General features: G+C 39.8%; 2 protein-coding genes across 3 annotated transcripts; both read right to left on the bottom strand.

Moving 5' to 3' along the window:
* Positions 1–41: 41 nt before the first annotated feature.
* Positions 42–10,771, bottom strand: LOC311268780 (vascular cell adhesion protein 1). Of its 2 annotated transcripts, none has more exons than XM_084372630.1 (14): positions 10,586–10,771; positions 8,797–9,078; positions 7,795–8,115; positions 7,327–7,554; positions 6,321–6,611; positions 5,420–5,701; positions 4,244–4,564; positions 3,131–3,424; positions 2,786–3,043; positions 1,984–2,310; positions 1,644–1,880; positions 1,270–1,497; positions 890–1,159; positions 42–739 (listed from the first exon to the last, which is right to left on the bottom strand). In XM_084372630.1, exons 1-14 carry the CDS (start codon positions 10,635–10,637, stop codon positions 561–563), a joined length of 3,570 nt encoding a protein of 1,189 aa, XP_084228756.1. In that variant the 5' UTR covers positions 10,638–10,771; the 3' UTR covers positions 42–560. The 2 variants fall into 2 exon arrangements, with proteins under 2 accessions (XP_084228756.1, XP_084228757.1); XM_084372631.1 differs by lacking the exon at positions 10,586–10,771 and adding an exon at positions 9,403–9,463.
* A 237-nt stretch (positions 10,772–11,008) lies between these two features.
* Positions 11,009–17,151, bottom strand: angptl6 (angiopoietin-like 6). Its single transcript, XM_084371221.1, has 7 exons — positions 16,842–17,151; positions 14,718–15,205; positions 14,492–14,629; positions 14,185–14,392; positions 12,626–12,819; positions 11,514–11,784; positions 11,009–11,432 (listed from the first exon to the last, which is right to left on the bottom strand). The coding sequence occupies exons 2-7, from the start codon at positions 15,177–15,179 to the stop codon at positions 11,248–11,250; spliced, it is 1,458 nt and encodes a 485-aa protein (XP_084227347.1). The 5' UTR covers positions 15,180–15,205; positions 16,842–17,151; the 3' UTR covers positions 11,009–11,247.
* Positions 17,152–19,179: the final 2,028 nt, after the last annotated feature.

Here is a 19,179-nt window from a genome sequence, read left to right as displayed (position 1 = left end):
CAATAAAGAGTTTACTGACAAGTAATTTTAAGTGATTTCTTTAATCCTGGATTATTTATTTGAAAGTATCCAATTAGTAATCAGACATGGCAGTCACCCCTGTCCTGTGTTTTTCCAGTGTCTTATGTATCTGTACAATAATGTCATAAAAGGCCTAACCCATTTAATATTTCTTTGATTTTTTGCCTTATTTCAAGAGGATTACAATGCAAAAGAGTATTTTAAGTAAAAAATGTGAAGCCTTGAAAAGATAATCATACAGTGAGTGATGAACGTGACTTATTAAAACAAGCTATTGTGCAACTTTAAAACTTTTTTTTTTCTTTAAAGATAAAAGCTAGGTGACAACATAAAAAAAATATACATGCTTCATCAGACAAGTGCTAAAATTGCCTCCCCTTCATAACAATTTTTAAAAAGAACAAAAAATGAGGCATTTTTTAGGTCATACCAGGATACATACAATTTATACAGGCCATTCTTGCTATGCAACAAAAATGGCATATTTGATGTTTTCAGTCCCCAGGCTGGTTCAATCTATTCAGCATGAAATAACAGTCCTACGCTGTCACCCCATTAGACTTAGAAGTCAAAGGGATATCTGATCTGGGAACAAAATTATATTGTCCATGTTTTTTCTGGCGGGAGCGAGCAACAAGGATGATGATGACGATGATGCTGATGATCAGGAGAATTATCAACACCCAAATGACCACTGAGGGGATTCCTCTGGATTTATCTGTGAGAAAAACAAGATAAAACAACAGAAAATTAAAGTGTACCTCTCACTTATTGATGCCATAAATGTTTGTTTATTTCTGCAACCTATATAAACATCAACAGCCATTACTACTTCAAAAAGTGCTCTGCACATAGTCAATGCTGATACCTTTCACTACCAGTGTGACCTCTCTTGTCACTCTCCCAACATCATTCGTGGCAACACAGTTGTAAACACGAGCATTGGTAGACGTGGCTTTTGTGATAATGACGTTCCTCTGGCGCCGCCCAGTGGTCTCCACATTCGGCATAGCTGCGTAGTTCCACTGGATATCAGGGGCAGGATTTCCCTCAGCACTGCAGGGTAAAGTCACATTCTCACCCCTGACCACCTCCTTAACCTCCTGAAGGTTATCTCCCTCCTTGAACACAGGGGCGTCTGAAAAGAAGAGGACGAGATCTGAGATGAAGAAACTGCAAACCTGTATTCACCATCAGCAAATGATAATGAAAACAAGAAAGAATGTGAATCTAAACAATAAAACTTACACAAAACATCCAGATATAATGTGTGTGTGGCTGTTCCATGTTTGTTTTTTGCTCTAAGTGAGTAATTTCCACTATCATGCTTTGTCCAGCGCCGTGGGGTTGGCATTTCTTTTCCATCTTTCGACCAGGTGATGACAGGTCGTGGCAGTCCCTCTGGTTCACACGGAGTTTGGGAGTTAACACCCTCTTTAACCTCATAGCGATCATTGCAGGCGAATGAAGGGCTGTCTGTGAACATTGTATCAAAAGCACTTTTCAGAATTAATAATGGAAAATTATATAGGCTAAAATTTATAAACACTTTGGTGCAGTTCATGTCGAAATCATGGAAAATGTTTATATCATAATGAAACTTCAAGCAAGTCTCCACTCACATTCGATTGTGATGTTGATAGAAAAGCTGCTGCTCCCAAAGCTACTTTTTACTAGAGCTGTGTACTCTCCTGAGTGTTTCCTGTTGAGCAGCTCATCTGCTTTGATCTTTTCTCCCTGATAGGACCACTGAGTCGTGGGTTGAGGGTTCCCATCAGCTTTACAGGGCAACTTGTCCAGACTGAACTGACCCTCCACATCAGTGTGAGTGCTTGAACAACCTTCGATCAGTGGCTTATCTACAATTAAACATCAGCATACATTAATCAAAAGTGTATCTTAGTGATGGGGTGTTTAACAAGTAAAATAATACAATTATAAATAGATAAGTGGAAAACTCACAGTACACATCAGCAGTATAAGGCAGTGAAGTTGTAGTAGGGATGGGCTCTGGTCCATGTGGTCCAAGATGCAGCTCAGCTTTACATTTGAAAACCGCTCTGTGGTGATGTCTGTCAACAGTGACTCTCAAGGAAGAGGACTTTATGACCGGGGTCACAGTGGTTTCCGTAAACATTTCTGTGTGAATGGTTTCATTGTCTCGGGACCAAATCACTTTGAGGTGCTGCACGGGAGCCACATTGATGATGTCGCAAACCAACGAGTACTCTCTTCCCTCCTCCATCGGGCCATCATTCATGGCAGAGAGTAATACTTTGTCTGGAGTCTCTGTGAATAAAGCAAGGGAAAATAATTGTAGGATAAAACAAATATAACGATATCCCTGCAACTGTAACCACAATTGGACAAGGAACATGCATACACAAATGCAGCATTAAAGGGGCTCTGTGGAACTGCTGTGTTGTGCTGGAAGACGGTTGTTAGTTTATGTTAGAGGACTTAATTTCAAGATTAACGTTAACTACTGCTTCTCTGTTAGCAGCAGCATCAAACAACTTAAACATATCATCCACAGGCTTGTATCGGCAACCGAGAGAGTCTCATTTTACGTTACAATCCGCTCACATATGGCCCACAAAAAGTGATTTACACTATCATATCTTCCATAATTTCCTTTGCTTGTAATATGGCACTGTTAAAGAACTATAAAGTGTTTCTGTTATCGGTAAACATTTCTTTACATCATCGTGTCAAACATTTTATAGGATAATCCCCTTCACATGAACACATTAGTAGTACTCACTATAAACAGTGACGTCTGGTTCCACAATGCACTGCGCGCCATTCTTCGGAGTCATGAAGCACTGAGGCTTAATGTCCCACATTTCCAGTTTCTCAACTGTCCAGGTGAGAGAAGACTGTCTTTCATACCCTGTGCCTCCAACTGCAGCCTCCCATCCCATTCCCAAAAAATCTGTGTTTGATGCTATGCTGCAGTTAACTGAAACTGGATCTCCATATCTCACCACGACTTCAGCAGGCGTCAATATCAGGGGGCAACCTGTCGAGTGAAAACATGCGTATTAAATCAGAGCTTCATTTTGGTGCATGATTGAAATTACTGTAAACTAATGTGAAGGATGTATACCTCTTTCTGCTGGTGCCTCAGGGCTATTCATGGGTGCACTGTTTTTCCTTGACATCACGCGAACCTGGAATTGCTTAGTTATTTTGCCCAAGTGATTGGCAGCTGTGCATCTGTAGGTTGCGTTGGTTGTTACTTGAGTGAGGGTCAGATTTGTCGTGCTCGGCGAGATATTCTCTCCAGTAATGGTCCAGTTAAAGACAGGAGGAGGGTTCCCACTAGCTTCACAGGTCAGGGTGACATCTTCACCCTCTTCCACGGTGACTAAAGCTGGTTTGAGGACGAACTCGGGAGCATCTGATGAAGCAAATATGGGGTTTTTTAGAAGAGGTTATAGACTTTACTGCACTCTTGTGACTTAGATTACAAAGGCATGTCACTTAGAGTTTCAACGTGTAAGCCTGATTTGTAGTTCATGGTATGCTGTCATGTTTTCAGTAAAATAAATATAATTTTGCTGTAGAAAAGTCATGCTACAAATTATCATCAATATTCTTCATTTAAAGCTACTACAAGAAACTTTGACTTATAGTTGATTCCTCGGGGCCCCTTTGGACAAAAGATGACGAGGTTGAAGCAAAGTAAACTTCAGAGCAGCTTCTTTCCTAAGGCTGTGAGACCCCTCAATTCATCCTGGGCACTACGCCATTAAAAATAGTTTTAATCTTATGATTTATCTAACTTGCATAAGTCTCAATCCGACTTGGTGTCAGGCACAAAGAAAACCTTTAATAACTGTTGCGAAATAGCCAAGCTTCTCATTAATGGTGTCATTATCTTAAATAATTCATATAAAGGCAGAATTATTAAACTGAGACTGTTTCATAACCAGCTAAAAGTTCCTTGTAGTACATTAAATGTGGTGGGATATTCTCTTGAGATCTTGTTTTAGGATCTGAAAAAGTACAACTATACATAACCTTCATATTCACTTTCAACAAAGCAACATACAAAATATTTTTGTAATTCTGAACAATGAAACTTATTATATCATAATGAAATATAAACTCAAGCAAGTCTGCACTCACATACTATACATTAATCAGACATTTATACTAGTGCTGGGGTTTAGCAACTTAAATATTAGAGCAATAATAGATGAGTGGAAAAACTCACAGTGAACATCAGCAGGATAAGGTGCTGACTTATAGACTTGCTGTGGGCCTTCTGGTCCAAGATCCAGCTCAGCCTCGCATCTGAAAACTGCTCCGTTGTCATGTCTCTCAACATTGATTGTGAAAGTAGAGATCACACTGACCGGGGTCACACTGGCTTTCGTAAACTTTTCTGTGTAAATTGTTTCATTGTCTCGGTACCAAATCACTGTGAGGTTCTGCACGGGAGCCACATTGTTGATGTCACAACTCAGCAGGCGCTTTGTGCCCTCCACCATCGGGCCATCATCCAAGGCAGAGAGTGACACGTTATCTGGAGTCTCTGTGAATAAAGCAAGGGAATATAACTAGTAGGGGATAAAAACAAATGTAATGATATTCCTAAAACTGTAACATTTGTAAATATATGTGTGTGTGTGTGTGTGTGTGTGTGTGTGTGTGTGTGTGTGTGTGTGTGTGTGTGTGTAAACAAATGTAGTATTTTTTGCTTTATTTTTTTTTAATTCTATTTATTATTGCTTTATTTTATTTTTTTTGCTTTAAAATTTTGCTAAATACCAAAGCCAGACATGTGACTCAAGTCAATCCCAAATATTATTTTTTGGGCAAGTCAAGTCCGGTTTTCCACACCGAAGAAACTTCAGTCATACCTGCAGTATCCCGTCTATTGTAAAGAGAAAGGTAAGGTATTGGTACTTGTCAAATAATGATATTATCGTCAAATTTGTTTCACCTGTTCAAAAAGTATGACAAAGAAATTTAATTTTTTTAATTGAGATTAGGAAAATAAATGTAATGAGCCAGAAGCTCGAGCTCTCTTGTAAATCACTTTTAAAGAGTGTATACTGACAAACAAGCTACAAGAACTAAAATAAACAGAGAAGTCATTTGAGTCATCATGGTCCTCACAAGTCAGGTCACCAGTCTTTAACTTCCAAGTCCAAGTCGAGTCTCAAGTCATTCATTTTCTGTCAAGTCATCAAAACAAACATCAGTGACTCACGTCCACATGTCTGACCCGAGTCCATTTCATTTCCAAACAAAGCTGTTTTATACTTTCATATCTCCCATATTTACTTTGCTTTTGATGTGGCAAAAAGCTACATTAGATGATGGCCTTTGTTTTGTTTAAGGTGTTTTGTTACATGACATTTTATTAATCTGAAGATACACTTACTGTATATGGTGATTCCAAGGTCTTTGCTGCATTCCAGAGTCTCATTCAGCTTTACTCTGCACTCAGCCCTTACATCCCAGTCTGACAGTGGCAATAACCCAGAGACAAAACTCTCACCATTGCTAATATTCTGGTTTGTGTTTCCAAGTTTCAAGTCCAACCCCTCATGATACTCTTCTTTGCTTGAGCAGTTTACAAAGACTGTGCCTCCATATTCTCCTATAACCTCAGCAGGATGCAGGATGACAGGGTTGATGGCATCGGGGCACGAACCGTCTGCATCTGTTGATAAACACATTTTATTTATATTGGAGTTGGAGTGAACGTTACTGCACTCTCTTGATGCAGATATTTAATGCATGGCAGTTATAGTTTTAAAAAAGAACCCTAAAGTCATACTTGAGTAAAGATATGGTGTTAAAATATTACTTTGGCAAAAGTGAAAGTCATCCATATGAATAGTACATCAGTACAAGTCTTAAGATATATGATATTAATTGTACTTAAGTATCAAAAACACAAGTAAAAGTTAATTATATATATATTTACAAGTATGTACAGTACATACTGTAATTGCCTGATTATCGGCCTGGCCACTTATTGGATCAGATCTGGATCAGATAATCAGCATTTTTATATTTTTTTATTAATCTAATAGACAATTCATTTTAGGATCTCAAAAATTACAAGTGTACTGAACCTTTTATATATACAAAATTCACATGGCAATTTTTTCGTCATTAGTATCGTAATCCATTGAATTACAAAAAAACTAAATAATCTAATCTAAATTCTTTTGGATTACTTTAAAAACAGAAAAATATTGCACTGAATATGGACACAACAATTTGAGCTCTGCAAATAATTCTGTTTTCTGTAAACTAATGTAAAGGATCTATACCTCTTTCTGCTGGTGCCTCGGGGCTCTTCGTGGGTGGGTTTGTCCTCGGTATCACACGAACGTAGATTTGCTTAGTTTTTTTCCCCAAGTGATTGGCAGCTGTGCATCTGTAGGTTGCGCTGTTCGTTACTTGAGTGAGGGTCAGATTTGTCGTACTTGCCATGATATTCTCTCCATTACTGGTCCAGTTAAAGACAGGAGGAGGGTTCCCACTAGCTTCACAGGTCAGAGTGACATTTCCACCCTGTTCCACGGTGACTAAAGCTGGTTTGAGGACGAACTCGGGAGCATCTGATGAGGCAAATATGGGGTTTTATATAGAGGTTATAGACTTTACTGCACTCTTGTGACTTAGATTACTAAGGCATGTCACTTAGAGTTTCAACTGTGTAAGCCTGATTTGTAGTTCATGGTATGCTGTCATGTTTTCAGTAAAATAAATATAATTTTGCTGTAGAAAAGTCATGCTACAAATTATCATCAAGATTCTTCAGATAAAGCGACTACAAGGAACTTTGACTTTTAGTTGATTCCTCGGGGCCCCTTTGGACAAAAGATGACGAGGTTGAAGCAAAGTAAACTTTGTATCAGTGCTGTACCACCAGACTATAGAGCAGCTTCTTTCCTAAGGCTGGGAGACCCCTCAATTCATCCTGGGCACTACACCATTAAAAATAGTTTTGATCTTATGACTTATCTAACTTGCATAAGTTTCAATCCGACTTGGTGTCAGGCATAAAGAAAAACTTTAATAACTGTTGAGAAATAGCCAGGCTTCTCACTAATGGTCTTATTAGCTTAAATAATTAATATAAAGGCAGAATTATTAAACTGAGACTGTTTCATAACCAGCTAAAAGTTCCTTGTAGTACATTAAATGTGGTGGGATATTCTCTTGAGATCTTGTTTTAGGATCTGAAAAAGTACAACTATACATAACCTTCATATTCACTTTCAACAAAGCAACATACAAAATATTTTTGTAATTCTAAACAATAAAACTTACACATAACATCCAGATATAATGTGTGTGTGGCTGTTCCATGATCGTTAGTAGCTTTAAGTGAGTAATTTCCACTATCATGCTTTGTCCAGTGCTGTGGGGTTGGTATTTCTTTTCCATCTTTCAACCAGGTGATGACAGGTTGTGGCAGTCCCTCTGATTCACACAGAGTTTGGGAGTTAACACCCTCTTTAACCTCATAGCGATCATTGCAGGCGAATGAAGGGATGTCTGTGAACATTATATCAAAAGCACTTTTCAGAATAAATAATGGAAAAGAAATAGACCTACAAATGTATCAACACTTTGTGCAGTTCATGTAGAAATCATGGAAATGTTTATATCATAATGAAATATAAACTCAAGCAAGTCTGCACTCACATTCCGTACATTAATCAGACATTTATACTAGTGCTGGGGGTTTTAGCAACTTAAATATTAGAGCAATATTAGATGAGTGGAAAAACTCACAGTGAACATCAGCAGGATAAGGTGCTGACTTATAGACTTGCTGTGGGCCTTCTGGTCCAAGATCCAGCTCAGCCTCGCATCTGAAAACTGCTCCGCTGTCATGTCTCTCAACATTGATTTTGAAAGTAGAGATCACACTGACCGGGGTCACACTGGCTTTCGTAAACCTTTCTGTGTAAATTGTTTCATTGTCTCGGTACCAAATCACTGTGAGGTTCTGCACGGGAGCCACATTGATGATGTCACAACCCAGCATGCACTCTGTGCCCTCCACCAACGGGCCATCATCCAAGGCAGAGAGTGACACCTTATCTGGAGTTTCTGTGAATAAAGCAAGGGAATATAACTAGTAGGGGATAAAAACAAATGTAATGATATTCCTAAAACTGTAACAGTTGTACAAAAAATATACATAAACAAATGTAGTATTTTTTGCTTTATTTTTATTTTATTTTATTTATTTATTTATTTATTTTGCTTTATAATTTTGCTAAATACCAAAGCCAGACATGTGACTCAAGTCAGTCCCAAATATTATTTTTTGGGCAAGTCAAGTCCGGTTTTCCCGACTGAGATTAGGAAAATAAATGTAATGAGCCAGAAGCTCGAGCTCTCTTGTTTTCTTCTCAATAAAAATGATTCCCTCCCAATCACTTTTAAAGAGTGTATACTGACAAACAAGCTACAAGAACTAAGATAAACAGAGAAGTCATTTGAGTCATCATGGTCCTCACAAGTCAGGTCAACAGTCTTTAACTTCCAAGTCCAAGTCGAGTCGCAAGTCATTCATTTTCTGTCAAGTCACCAAAACAAACATCAGTGACTCACGTCCACATGTCTGATCCGAGTCCATTTCATTTCCAAACAAAGCTGTTTTATACTTTCATGTCTCCCATATTTACTTTGCTTTTGATGTGGCAAAAAGCTACATTAGATGATGGCCTTTGTTTTGTTTAAGGTGTTTTGTTACATGACATTTTATTAATCTGAAGATACACTTACTGTACATGGTGATTCCAAGGTCTTTGCTGCATTCCAGAGTCTCATTCAGCTTTACTCTGCACTCAGCCCTTACATCCCAGTCTGACAGTGACAATGACCCAGAGACAAAACTCTCACCATCGTCAATATGGTGGTTTGTGTCTCCAAGTTTCAAGTCCATCCCCTCATGATACTCTTCTTTGCTTGAGCAGTTTACAAAGACTGTGCCTCCAAATTCCCCGATAACCTCAGGAGGATGCAGGATGACAGGGTTGATGGCATCGGGGCACGAAGCGTCTGCATCTGTTGATAAACACATTTTATTTTTATTGGAGTTGGAGTGAACGTTACTGCACTCTCTTGACGCAGATATTTAATGCATGGCAGTTATAGTTTTAAAAAAGAACCCTAAAGTCATACTTGAGTAAAGATATGGTGTTAAAATATTACTTTGGCAAAAGTGAAAGTCACCGATATGAATAGTACATCAGTACAAGTCTTAAGATATATGATATTAATTGTACTTAAGTATCAAAAATACAAGTAAAAGATATATATATATATTTACAAGTATGTACAGTACATACTGTATACTATGAATTGCCTGATTATCGGCTGGCCACTTACTGCATCAGATCATATCAGAATTTTTACATTTCTTTTATTAATCGAAAAGACAACTCATTTTAGGATCTCAAAAATTACAAGTACACTAAACCTTTTATATATATACAAAATTCACATGGCAATTTTTGTAATTAGTAACTTAATCCATTAAATTACAAAAAAAAACATAATCTAATCTGAATTCTTTTGGATTACTTCAAAAACAAAAAAATACAAACAAACAAATAATTGTGTTTTCTGTTCTAATATTTTTTCTCAGAACATTTTCAATGCAAATAAAACTTATATTCAACATTTACAGTTGGTCTAATAAAACTACCCTTATGCACAAACTACAGTTGTACTGCGTGTATTCTACAACCTGTGGGATGCTGTTTCTTTCGTGTTAGTTTTTTGTTGCAGCAGTTTTGTAATCAAAGGCTACATGGAGGACTTTGCTGTTGTCTAAGAGACCTTGTGTGTCACAATATGTCACGGCGCACTATGCATGGTTTAATAGAACGATGGTTATAATGATATATGCCATTTTTTGAAAACATAAACATCAAATCAAGTACCTTGACAATGTAACTATAATCTAATTAGACACTTTTACAAATGTGTGTAATTTGGGTTGATTATAGTCTGTTTTGTAATCTAATTATGTAACCCTAATTGTATCATGTAATCTGTTTTCAACCTAAACCATGTTATGATATGTTAGTATAGCTGAATAATACTTTTATCTTAAATCATGAACTGCATCCACCACACCCTCTCGCTGCACAAACACACTTGATGCTGTTAGCGCGGTTTACACATCCGTCACAGATAGCAGGGTGGAAAGAAAATTCTAACACCGACCACTCCCACAAAATCTATTCAAGTCTTATTCACAAGAATTGACTGTTTCACTTTATCCTATTAAAGAGTCAGAGGCTACATACACGATAAAATACATCTTTCTTGTCTTCCTCTATCTTTATTACTAAACAAATCAGTTAGTTTAAAACAGAAACAATGATCTAGTATACTTTTTCAGTTTGTGTCAGTTCAGAAACTTGCAACACGTGGAGCTACTTAAACTGGAGTCAAGCAAGTAATTGAGCCATTATTTTAATGTTTAATCACTGGCTGCCCCATAAAGTAATGCATAACATTTAAGACCCACATACAGCTACTGTACAGCATCATCATCACTCACCACACAGTAAAATCATGAGCATGAGAAGGCCCAACATCCTGAGAGGCAGCATGCTAGATCAGCATGCGGGAGGAGGGAGGTGGATGGAGGAGATGAGGTGTGTTTCAGGATTGTCCAGCGGATGTCCAGCTTCAGTACCTGAATAAGATGAGTCCTGGCTCAGAGCCCTGATGATGATGCCCTGCTGCTGACAGTTACAAGAACTGAGGGAGAAAAAAAGTAAAGTACACAACGGAAAACTGAACGCCCCGGTTACAGGAAACTGCCTGTAGAAACGGAAACATGACACCATAACCACAGTTAGTTTCTGGAGTGTAGATGAAATGCTCATCTCCTCCCATATTTGTGCAATCTTTCATAGTATTGTTTCTCCAGTATTTTAAAAATGTCATTCAGGAGCTATTGTGGCATAATTTTATTGAAAAGTACATTGCAAATTGGAAAATATCAAATTTTGTCAGGAAATTGCATCACAGAGGAAAGACAACTCTATTTAATGATTCACTAACAAGTCATTGACAGGCCTCTAATCAACATGTGGTGACATTTTTTATGTGACTGGCTCAACACTGTACGAGGTTAACATATTATATAAGGCCCTCGACATATGTCTACCTCAGTTCATCTTTACATTTCTCACTTATGTCCATAATGCAACTGTGTTATGTGGGTTTGATCATCATGGTCACTCGTTTGAGGGAGTAGGACCCTCCGTGGAACTCTGCCCAGTAGACCCCGTCCTGGTAGCGGCTGCGATAGTGTCCACCCCGATACCACACCCCGTTCAGATTGGAGTGGGCACACATGTGGTACCACCAGCCTCCTTTTTGGAAATGAGCACAGTTTCCTGTTGACACAACAGAAGAGGGGATATTAATAGAGAAAGTGAAACAGAGAGCTGACAAACAGTGGCAGAGGGAGAGCAGACCTGTGTAGCTGTCCTTGTCTCGGTCCAGAGTGGTGAAGGCCTTGTTGTTGTGCCACGACAGGGAGTCTCCTGCGTTGCCGTGGTACTGTCCCAACCGCAGTCGGTACCAGTCGCTCTCCGGTTCCAGGAGGAAGCTGTCATACTCAGCGAACACCTGCCGGCCCTGCCAGTCCTCCAGAGCCACCCGTAGCTTATACGTGGCCTGTTTAGTCATCCAGTAGAGGTGTTCCAGGCCGAGCCAGTACTCTCCGTCTAGGTTCCCAAAGCCTTGCTGCAACACACGAACACACTGGTTTAATCTGAGGAAAAGTATTCATTTTTTAACATTACAGATTAATGGTGTGAAATTTAAATGGCTATTTTATTCTTAGTGACTCGACTATTTTTATGTATATTCTGCACAGTGTAGCTCAGGAAAATGCTTTGCTGTTTCCAAGTTTTTACACAACGACGATGAAGACTTAATCCTAAATCTTAAACGGTAACTCTGTAATGTTCATTGTGATGAATTCCTTTACTTTGAGCCATGATAGCTGCATGGAACAATCATCATGGAACAATGTCAGTCTGTTGTTTGGCCCACCACTTGGGTCCAAACTGAAATATTTTAACTATTAGACGGATTGCCATGTAATTTGTAAATACATTAACGCTCTCCAGATGATGCATCCTCCTGACTTTGGTGATCCTCTGGTTCTTCCTCTCTGTATTTAGCCTCTATAAGGATCAACTCAACAAATACTGGATGGATGGATGGATGGATGGATGGATGGATGGATGGATGGAAATCAAGAAAACACATTTATTAGGGTTGATCGAAACATGTAATGAGTGACGATAATTCATTATAATCCGGGTAAAATGTGTCAAGTTTAATGATTCAGTTAAGTGTCGAGATAATGCTCCATGCGCGTATATACGGTAAAAATTAACTAAGATGGTGAACATGGTAACAATTATACCTGCTAAACACAAGTATGTTAGCATTGTCATCGTGCACATGTTAGCACGCTGATGGTAGGATTCAGCTCAAAACCTTGTTAGACTGTCTGCAGCCTCTTGGCCTTGTTAACCCCAGTGTGTTTTGCAGACTCGCAGGTTTGTGGATTCACCTTGTACTGCTCCCAAGTCCTGAAGAAGTTGACCGACCCATCCTGCCTCCTCTGGATGACCGTCCAGCCTCCCTGAGCCCGACTCTGCTCACACCAGGCCTGCAGGAGGCGGTTGGCACTCTGAGGGCGGAGCAGGTAGATCCCGCTGGTGGTCTCACCTGATTCCAGAACATGCTGGCAGTCCCGCCACGGCCCTGAGATGGAAAACAAGTATGTGCAACCAAGTGAGGGTGGAGGAGCTGTAATATGAAAGGCAGTATGCAAATCTATGTAGTAATGTAACATTTTGAAATCCTTTACTTTTTAAGGTTAAGTAACCGTAACAACTTCAGCTTCTCCGTTTAGAGCTGAGGAATTTTTCCCCAACACATGTTCAGTGTCTCATGTCACACTGATAAGACGAACATAGTTGCACTGAGAAAATGCACACATGGAGGAAAGTCTCCTAAACAAAGCGATAACGTTTAATGGTCTTCCCTGACACAAAAACAAGACAGTTTGGCAATGCATGGTCTGTCATCAGGCCTTTTAGGAAGTGGTGAGTCACTTAGATGGTGTGGTCACTATTGGTTCTGCTGACATGTTGAAAGGACTCCTCTGCTTTGTCATTTCAAGCATTCCTGTTGTGCAAGCGAACAGTCACAGTGTAATTTAAAGCTCCGACAAATGCTGGGTTTCATTTGTGTGCCCATGAGTGTGTCTTCATTATAAAATCCTCTCTGTTCTGATAAGAGCTGCGAGCTGTCTCACATGTTTAGGCATTCCCAGAGAGATAGGCCTCCTACCAGCAGGTCACTGACTCCTTCAGCTTCTGCTTATCTAAGCAGCTAAATAACTCGGACGGAAGATTGACACACTTATACACACAGCTTTAAAGGGACAGTTCGACCCTAAATCAAAAATATGTATATTTCTTCTCACCTGTAGCTCTATTTATCTACCTACACTGTTCTGGTGTTAGATACAAAGTTTTGGAGGTATTGGCTGTCGAGATATCTCCAAAATAATGGGAGTAGACAGTGTTCAAATCCGCAGATCTTGATGTGAGCAGTTTCTCAAAGGAACTATTTTTTTTTTGACTGAACCACACCCACAAACCTCTCTCTCATCGGTAAGCAGTTTCACACTTCCTTCTGCACAGTGATACGGTGTAGTTGGCTAGAAAACAAGTAGGCCAGGCTTTAAATTTAAATTTGACATTGTGGCCAAAGCATGAAATTACAACATCACATGATGCACAGGGGCCCATAAAGACTTTCCCATAAGCTTACATTGTGAAAAAGCAGCTATAAAACCTATTTGAGCATCACAATCCCTGCGAAATGACTCGCTCTATTATCAGCATTTGAGCCATTTGGTCGGATATCAACGAAAAGTTAGCTGATTTGCAGGCAGGAGTCTCACTCTATGAGCCGCACAATGTTATAACTCACACCAAAACAATTTGAATGAATAAATAGCACTACAGGTAAGAGGAATAATATATTTTGTGATTTTGGGCTGAACTTTTAGGTCTAGTCAAGTATTTTTACTAGAGAATGTGCTTGACATTGACGTACCTGGAGTCTTTGTGACGGGGAAGCTAATGAAAGGAGGGTCTGTAGGGGTGTGGGCTGTAGTGGTGGGGAGAGAATGAGCTGTTTTTTCTTGCTGCTGTGGTGGTGATGGAGCACTTTGGTCCCTTTGAACGTCATTGGTCATTTCGTTGGCTTCGGAGCTGTAATTAGGATGCACGTTAGACTGGCTCTTTGGAGGTTCAGTCGTCACCTGTCCAGACCAACACAAAACCAACACATCATTCTCAGCTACTGTGTAAAAATCACTCTGCATAAATTTGCAACATGCAGACTGCAGATTATTTCCTACCAGGGTGGACTGGGTGGAGTCCCTGCACTGGCACTGCTTCTCCAGACGAGCAATAAACTGGTTCTGGGAGCTCATCATGGAGGTGAGGGCTCCATATTTCTTCTCCAGCTCCCTGTAGTTACTGGACACCTGCAGTGCCTGAGATGTTCCACCACAGTTGAGGATTAGATGAAGCTTTAAACATCAACAGATTTACACATCAACAAGCACTGTGGCTTCTGCTCACCTGTGTCGTGGCATTCAGCAGGAGGTTCTCCACCCTTCGCTGCTCCACAGCCTGGTCTTTCTTGTGTATGACTTCATGCAGCAGCTGGGCGTAGAGCTGGGCGATACGAGAGTTCATGCTGCTGCTCTCTTTGCGCAGGGCTCTGACCTCCATGGCGAGGGACCCCTCCTGCTCCAGCTGGCCACGGAGCTTCTCCAGCTGTTCCTGCTGCCGTACGAGCTCCACCCGCAGCGCTGCCACCTCCGTGTGGTTGGTGGCAGCAGGCTGCGTGTTCAGACACAGAGCTCCTGTCAGTTTTTGCTGCGGAACAATGAAGGTGTAGGAGCAGCGGCCTCCTTTAGTATCCGAAGATCGTGATGAACGTTTCTGACCGTTCTCCCCATCCTTCCGTCCTCCAGCTGCAGCCACGTCCAGACAAAGAGTCAAGAAAAGAGTCAGACCTAATGTCAGTGTCTTCTCCATGAAGGTGTTCAGCTTCTGAGGTCACCCTGGAGGAGGAGGAGAGAACAAGAGGAGAATTACCTCAGATATAACACCTGGTCATCTTTGACTGAACATGAATCATTCAGAAACACACTGATAAAAGATTTGTATTAGAGATGCACCAATCCACTGTTTATTATTATATTGTTCTTGTTGGTGTTGCATTCTGGGTTATGTAGGGAGGGCTGCAGCTAACCATTCTTTTCATTTTTGATGAATGTGTTTATTATTTTCTGGATTGGTTGATGAATTGTTTGGTCTATAAAATGTCAGAAAACTGTCAAAATGTCAAATCAGTGTTTTCCAAAGGTCCAAGATGACGTTGTCAACTCTCCACAACCCAAAGATATTCACTTTACTGTCATAGAGGAGGAAAGACACCAGAACATATTCACATTTAAGAAGCTGGTAAATGAGAAATTTGCATTCTGTTCCTTAACAAATTATTCAAACCAAAACTTAATTCCACTCCTCCAACACTATTTGACTCATTATAGACAGTTTGAAAACAAATGATCAAACTCGTTACAGCAGAACAGAGATATATAAAAGTCTCATTTCTTCCACATCAGCTTCTTGATGTGAATATTTTCTGATTTCTCTCCTGAATATCTCTACGTCGTGGAAGAACTGAGACATTTGAGGATGTCATCTTGGGACTTTTTGGAAACACTGATGGACATTTTTCATCATTTTCTGACATTTTTATAGACCACTCAATAAATCGACAATGAAAGGAATCATTTGTTGCAGCCCTCCTTACATTACCCACAATGCAACTTAGCCACTGAGCGTCATCACTGGTGGCAATTTATCAGATAACGTGCAGCTTCCTCTGCAGCCACAAAAAAGCTTCATACTACTTGTTTTTTCACTGCAGCAGCACTCCCCAAGACCTGTAAACACACGGCAATGTGTAAATAAAGGAGTCAAAAACTGCAGCTTAAAAGTTGACTTAATTTCTAAACAGGTGGAGGAGAGCAAACTGCTGGTAACTCCTTTAATGTTTTGGGAAAACTTGAACAAATCAAGTGAACAGCAACACATTATCAACTACTAATGAGTACATCTGTACAAGTGAGTTCAGAAGTAAAGAGAATTTTGAAAAGCGCAGTTGGAAAGTGACAATGTGATCAATCAACAAGACTATGGATCGTGACCTCACCCCCTTTGCCTATAAATCTGATATCTAAACTAGAACGGATCGATCCAAACTCAACTTAGTATTCAGTGAAACTGTTTGTCGCAGGACCAGATGTTTCTTTGCAAAGTACACACTTTTCCCCCCAGCTGGAATTTATTAGCAGGTCAACACTGAAGGGACAACAGTCAACATCAACCAGCCAGAATCAACACACCTCCACCTCAGTGTCAACAGAAGAGTCAGCTCCACATCCAACCACAACAACCACAGTCAACACCATAAACACATGAATACAAACAGGTCATTACTGCCATCTGACACTAAACTCTCTCTGCATAGAGACACATCACCTCAAACAAAGATCTTTTTTTCTGAATGAAACCACAGAGTCAGAGCTGATTAACATGTCTTTAACCGGCTCATGGTTTATTTGTCCAAGTGCAGCCTCAGATTCCTTAACCGGTGCATTTCAGTGGATTATACTGACAGGAACTCACCGTAGCAGCTGAAAAGTGTTGGGGATGTCTTCGTTCCGTTCCAGAGTGTCGCTGCAGCTCCCAGGAAGCAAAAGTGTAAAACAGGTAAAATAAAGACTAACGCATTTTGAAAAGTCACATCTTTAAGACTGAGAGGTGTCTGTTGAGGTGAAGATGAAGGCAGAGGATGTGGCTCAACAAAAAACCTGAGTCAGAAAAAGTTCTGTCAGCAGCTAGACGACCTCCTCTTCTTCTCCCGGGGATCTGCCTCAGGATCTCTGAGGAAGAGACAAATAATTACAAACTATCCCAATGACGCCGCCTCCCACTTGTTGTTTAACTGGAGCTCAGTGCAGGAATCCTGGGATGTCTCCTCCCTCGGCCGACAACCTGCTGTCCTGCCACAGACTATCCCATCAGGAGCTGAGCTGGTGTGGTATTCAAATGCAGAGTTTTACACGAGGGCTGCAGCCAGTGATTATTTTCATTATCCATGAATGTGTTGATTGCTTCTTATATTTACCGATGAATCATTTTGTCTAAAAAATGTCAGAAAATAATGAAAAATGCATACATGTGCATCAAGCCATCGAAGAGTCACATTTGAGAAGATAAAAACAAACTTCTTCTGGCTAGAGAAGACGGCTGAAGATTGGTTTTCTGTTGTTCAGCTCTGTGAAAGATTCGGACCAACAGCTCGTTTTCTTAAAGAATAGACGCAACTTAAACAAAAGTACACTAGACTTCTGTCAGGACAACACATTCATGAGCATCGTTTGAATGTTGCTGGTTGGTGGATGTATTTTTGATTATTTTATATTTTGCTGTTTTTTATGACTCCATAACAATCACTATTATATTATGGTGGTTAGAATTTAAATGTTTTCATCATAAATGCAGCAGCTTCAGTGGAGCCAGCAAGTTTGACACTTTTATCTTTAATGGAGGATCAGACGAGTCTGAAAAATGTTACAAATTCTGTTTCAACTTTCATTTTCCAGACTAATGTTCTGGTGTATAGAGATCCACGGCTCTACATGCGAGCAGCTTGTCACCCACAGAGTAGACTGCAGCAGCACTGCAGTGACTTTCTACTGGATATGATAACAGCCCGACTAATATGTCGGCCATTATTATAGATATTGGTGTATCACAGACATGTCGGAATCAGCCTATATTTTGTACTATATTTATTGATTTATTATTTTACAGGACATTCTGCAGAAACAAATGCTTGCTAAGTTTACTGTTTCAGTGCAGAGATGTAACTTTGGAAAATCAAGAATAAAGTTAAAAGGTAAATTATCCTTCCTCAATTATGTATGTATCTTTGTATAAATACATTTGAAGGATCATTGCAAAAAAATATGTGTTTATGCATATATTCTGCATTTTGCACCATCGCCCCCACAAATGCAGTATCAGTCAGGCTCTAGAAATCATAGTATCTTTGCAATTAAACAAATTTTTAAAGATTGTTGTGTGCAGTTTCCTGTTTTTAAAGAAAACGAACTTTTATTCTGCACCTTTCTACAAGCTCTGTAGGTGTTATTTTTTTTTAAAAAGATGTGTCTTCATAAAAATCTTATCAATACGATACCATCAAAAGTTGTGAGCTGGATGATTAAATTCTGTTGCGCGGATGTTACACCCACTCTGTGATATCAGTAGGCATCAGGTTTAAGGTGGAGACAGATTGTGTGGTCAGATTGCAAAAAAGAAAAAAAAAACACTCATCAGCGCTAGTTTTTTTAAAACTGTGAAATGATCTCACAACTGTTGAGTGATGTCATGTAGATCTGGAGTGACGCCTGCACTTCTGCACTTCTGCACTTCTGCAGAGCCTTAATACTTAAAATATCAACCCATTTTTTTCACAGCCGGCCCTCCAACATGGCAGAGTCACACAGGTCAATGAGTTCAGTGTAACAGGTCAAACCACTAGCTGCTGGACTGTGGGCTCGGGTTGGGATTTTTGAAAGGTACAGTTCCCAAACAGCATCAGTGAGTGTGTTACATTCTTCAATAAAGTTCAAACTTCAGGGAAGTGTTCATACCACAGCCTAACTTCTGTTCTTCTTTGTGGTTTCACTGGAGCTTGTAGACTTCCTCTTGGTCTCTTACTTTCTGCTGCCACTTTTCAATTCACTTCACAAAACCCTTTTCCCTCTCATCAACTGAACATTGCAATCGTGACAGCTTTTTTAAAAACTGAATCATTGAAACTTCATTAAGCTTAGCGTTTATTATGTAGAATAATGTTTTGTTTTGTCTGATTCTCACTGTGTAGGATCTCAAATGAGTATCTCCATTTTAGGTAGGCTCTTGGTCCTGTTTTATGTTGGTCTGTGGACGATAA

Source organism: Pagrus pagrus, assembly GCF_965226575.1.
Source record: "Pagrus pagrus genome assembly, chromosome: 13".
NCBI classification, from domain to species: Eukaryota; Metazoa; Chordata; class Actinopteri; order Spariformes; family Sparidae; genus Pagrus; species Pagrus pagrus.
Note: the sequence above shows the minus strand (reverse complement) of the source record. Positions and strands in the feature narration are given on the sequence as shown.